Source organism: Macaca nemestrina, chromosome 6 (assembly GCF_043159975.1).
Source record: "Macaca nemestrina isolate mMacNem1 chromosome 6, mMacNem.hap1, whole genome shotgun sequence".
Classification (NCBI taxonomy): domain Eukaryota; kingdom Metazoa; phylum Chordata; class Mammalia; order Primates; family Cercopithecidae; genus Macaca; species Macaca nemestrina.
The window spans coordinates 163,413-167,840 of record NC_092130.1 but is presented as its reverse complement, the minus strand read 5'-3'; the positions used below and the strand labels follow the sequence as shown (position 1 = coordinate 167,840).

Here is a 4,428-nt window from a genome sequence, read left to right as displayed (position 1 = left end):
TTTTCTATCGCAGTGGTGGAGGATAAAATCTCTACATCTCCAATTGCTATCTATGTATTCCCATTGAACTGGCCCCATTTCCTGTAGTAACGGAACACTGTCCCCGGACTATGACAAGAGCTGTGGGCTGCGGGGAGGTCAGGGTTAGGATGACGCAGAAGTGAAGATAAGACATTCTCTTTTTCACATCTTTATTAGATACAAATTATATATGAAAGAAATTTAAAATTCCAAACAACATTAACGTTTATTTCATTATTACATAAAATGAAAATTATAAAGCAACCAAACAAGTAATTAATACTCCTAGATAATGAAAGATTGTATGATCTCAGTACAAAATACCAGAATGTATGTCAAATATAACAAAATACACTGTGCTGTAGTATGTGATGAAATCTCCATATCCTGCAATACAGTACAATCAATTGAAATGTATAAAATACAATAAAATTTAAATTTAGGATATTTAAAAAGAAATAAAACATGAGGCAGGTGAATAAATAAGTACAATCATTTACCATTTAATAGATCTTGACTTAAATTTTATGTAGAAATATTAAAAGTAAATAGCTTGCATATTAATTTTACTATACTTATATCAAACTGTAAAAATGTATAGACATTTTCCCACAGGGAGTGCTATTAATGGTTTGTGGATATTAGTACTCCATGGGTTCAGGCTGGAAGAGTGAGAGCCTATAACCTTTTCTGAATTAAAAGAGAAGCAATTTCTTGGTAAGGCGGCTCATGCCTGTAATCCCAGCACACTGGGAGGCGGAGGCTGGCGGATCACTTGAGTTCGAGGCCAACCTGGTCAATGTGACAAAACTCTGTCTCTACTAACAAAACAAGAAAAAAACTCAGCCAGGCATGGTGGTACCTGCCTGTAGTCCCAGCTACTTGGGAGGCTGAGGCATGAGAATTGTTTGAACCCAGGAAACGGAGGTTGCAGTGAGCTAGGATTGTGCCACTGCACTCCAGCCTGGGTAACATAGCAAGACTGTCTCAAAAAAAAAAAAAAAGCATATAATTTTATATTTACTTTTCTACAATCTAAAATACGCAAATTCACATGATTACATTCTAATATTTTTCTGATTATACAGAAATGCACTACTGTCATCAGACATCCGAAAGGCATCAAATGTCTAACATTAAATATAAAATTTGTCTGTAGCCTTAGTGCTCTGCAAAATGGAAGGCTCACAATTCTGAGTATGCCACTCAAGTTTCTTTCCTATGACTTCTTCAAGTTCTGTCATTTATTAACACAGTGCATCCAAAATTGTCACTGCTGGTCATCTGGAAGAATCTGAGAAGTAACAGGTCCTTGTTCTCATTCCCAGAGATGCATCCTCTGCTGAATAGGGTCAGGGTGCTCCCAGCTCAGCCTCATCTGATCCACTGACAGGCTCAGTTATCTCCTGCCCAGGGATGGGCTTCTCTATCCAGGGCTGAATCCCGAGGACCAGGCAGTGTGGCTGGGACAAGCCAGCCCTCAGCAGGGAAGACATAAGCTGCCTGGGTGGACATGGAATACAAGGTCTGCACCTGGGCACACAGAGGCCCCCAGAGCTGAGTGAGCAGTGTGAGCTGCTCCCAGGTCAGTGGAGAACGGATCTGCTGTGCCCACAACTGGGCTAGGTCTTGATAAATAGCCTCCGACATAGCTCGCACAGAGGTCACCAAGCTTTTTCGAAGTGACGGTGTTTGGACTCGTAGGCCCCGAGACGTGTGCCGCTGGCTGCGCCCAGTGCGAGCCCTGGAATGTCCCCCATGGTGGCCATCACAAGTCTCCTGGATTTCACTGTTGTGCACAGCAGTGGAGGATCTTGATTTTTTTTTCAGCGGCAAGCTGCACTCTTCTTCTGGACAGTTCCCTGCAAAGAAAGCATGTGAGAGACTCGCCAGAGCAGTCCCCACAGACCCTCATTTCCAGAACCCCCTGTGCACCCAGGTGAACCCCACTTGTCTCTCCCACTCCTTCCTGACCATCTCAGCACTGGAATGAAGTGAGGCTGAACCCCTTGTGAGTCCCCAAATATTCTCAGAGTGCTAAGCTCTCAAAAATGTACTTGTCAGTAAGTAACTCCCTTTCCACTCAAGCCTCGTATAAAAGTTTCCTGATTATTTACCTTTTGGGGCAAACCAAAAACAAAAAAACCCACCACTACCACCACCAACAAAAAACACCAAGATTCTACCTGCTCTGTCTTGGCAGCTGTCCTTGGAACTGATTTTTCTTTTCCTGCAGTTTTCCCGGTATGAGCTGGACTCTGGTTCTGTGAATACAATGAGAGTTTGAGAAAGTGCCTCCAACTGAACACCCTGAAATTCCTAGTCCATCCTGGACACACAGGAGCTCAGGTTCCCACCAAACCCCAACTCTCTTCTGTTCTCCAGTGTCCAGGATCTGCGCCACCCTGGCTGCCAAGGAGCTCTCGGTTTTCTGGCCAGGGGAGCCAGTGTTGCTGCCCTGTCCCTTCTTGCCTGGAAAGAGTCAAATCTTACCGGATCCAGCAGTGCTGTTCCCGGCCTTGAGCTTGGTTTCCTCAGAATTCTCCTCCTTGTTTGGATTGGGCTCCGATCCTGCTGCAAAAGGAAGTTTAGATGACTCACCTCTCCCTAGGCAGAGTCCCATAGTCTATCTCTGATGAGTTTTTGCGGATCGGTCTTTCATGTGAAGTTCTGCCAGCATCACGAGGAACACATTTCTCAAAGTCCCCTGAGGGCACCAAGCCATTTCCCATCCCCAAATCTCAAAATAAAACCCTACTAAAGACACATGGCTCAGTATCCCTGATTCCAACTCTCCTTCCAGCCTCCATGGCAGCAGCCCAAGGCCTTACCTTGCCTTTGTATGTGCTTCTCACGGGAATGGGAGGAGGCCGTCTTGCCTTTTCCTTTGAATGGTTTCTTCTCATCTGGGCCCCTTTCTGTAAAGACCTGTGGGGAGGGGGGCTGGTCAGTGGGGTGCTGCCTGGAGGAGCAGTGGAGATCCGGGTCTTCATTTCCCTTTCCCATGTTGACGCTCAAGCGAAAGGAGGCCGCTCTTTCACGTCCAAAGGCGGACTGCGGGTTATTCCGCTGGACCTGCCTTTATACGTCCCTCGGCTGGGCGTGGCTGACTCTTATTGGCCGAACAGGTTTCTCCTTCCTGCCGCTTCTTAGAGCCTCAAAAAGAAGTTTCTTGCTGTAGTTCTACTGGGGGCCTAGACCAAGTTAAGGAGAGACTTTTTCAGGATCCTGTCATAGTGACGAGAAAACAAAGAACCGGGAGCACAGGGATCAGAAGAAGATCGGGGAATCATGTCTTCCGATTTCTGTCTCAGTTATATTTTGCACAGAAAGAGAATTTATTATACATAGTGTTAACATTGTATACATAGATATTATAATGTCTTAAATGCTTGGAAACAACAAATGTCAAATTATGGTTGATTGTGTTAGATCCACACATATATGATGAAATAAAAATGCAAAGAAAAAATAAATACCAAATGAAATGGCCCATCCTACCTTAAAAATGGGGAAGATAATTAGATCAAATGCAATAAAATTGAATTGATTAGATTAGAGCCAGTGCTAACCTAATCAGCCCTTGATTCCTGAGGTAGCAAAAAGTCTAGGTGGAAAAACATTTCCCCTTTCTCACCCTGCCTCAGTCATCCTGGGAGCACCACTGTGTTCTGTGGAATTTATTCAGCCTCGCTAGTAAAAATGGACTTGATTCCAAACAGGTAACCCAACTGATCACAAGAAAAACAGCCCTGATTCTGAACATTCAGCTCCTGTCTTCACACAGCAGACACCACCCGAATCCCATCAAAGCCCACATTGTTTCTCAACATCCACCATCAAGACATATTCCAGGGCAGCCTCTCAAAATTGCCTCAGTGAGACAGAACAAGGTGTGGTGGAGCTCTAGGTTCAGAACAGCGGCCTCATCCCTTCCTACTACAGCAGAGTCTGTCTCTGCTGGTCAGAGCCCTCAGACTGCAGAAGGGTTAGTTCACGTCCCAGCAAGTGTTTCCTGGCTGAAACACTTGCTGGGACATGCTCCCGGTTCTTTGTTTTCTCGTCACTATGACAGGATCCTGAAAAAGTCTCTCCTTAACTGTGTCTAGGCCCCCAGTAGAACTACAGCCAGAAACTTCTTGCTGAGGCTCTAAGAAGCGGCAGGAAAGAGAAACCTGTTCAGCCAACAAGAAGTTTTCCTTCTTGTCTCCCCGTCTGCTGAGGAAAGCATGCAGGAATGAGACATTCTGTGTTAGGGAGTACTCAGCCTCCAGGCCCAGATGACTTGATTGACTGATGAGCGGATTCCCTGAGGAGGAGAAAGAAGCAGGGAAGAGACTGTGTTGGGTGAGCCTGTGTTTTCCCAGCTGTGCTATCTGTGCAAGTAGTGGAACCAAAAAAGATATT

The 4,428-nt window shown here is 45.2% G+C and overlaps 1 protein-coding gene across 2 annotated transcripts; it reads right to left on the bottom strand.

Moving 5' to 3' along the window:
* Positions 1-1,416: 1,416 nt before the first annotated feature.
* LOC105483927 (protein FRG2-like-2) lies at positions 1,417-3,027 on the bottom strand. 2 transcript variants are annotated; one of them, XM_071097876.1, is made up of 4 exons: positions 2,853-3,027; positions 2,515-2,595; positions 2,208-2,285; positions 1,417-1,883 (listed from the first exon to the last, which is right to left on the bottom strand). In XM_071097876.1, exons 1-4 carry the CDS (start codon positions 3,025-3,027, stop codon positions 1,417-1,419), a joined length of 801 nt encoding a protein of 266 aa, XP_070953977.1. The 2 variants fall into 2 exon arrangements, with proteins under 2 accessions (XP_070953977.1, XP_070953978.1); XM_071097877.1 differs by having other exon boundaries at positions 2,515-2,592.
* Between the last annotated feature and the right edge of the window lie 1,401 nt (positions 3,028-4,428).

What these genes read in the sequence shown, in the direction of transcription:
- LOC105483927 (XM_071097876.1), bottom strand. Translation starts at nt 3,027, where the DNA reads ATGGGAAAGGGAAATGAAGACCCGGATCTCCACTGCTCCTCCAGGCAG. An exon ending in GAAGCACATACAAAGGCAAG is followed by an intron (nt 2,596 to 2,852) that starts GTAAGGCCTTGG and finishes TTCCTTTTGCAG; the next exon opens with CAGGATCGGAGCCCAATCCA. An exon ending in GAACAGCACTGCTGGATCCG is followed by an intron (nt 2,286 to 2,514) that starts GTAAGATTTGAC and finishes TTGTATTCACAG; the next exon opens with AACCAGAGTCCAGCTCATAC.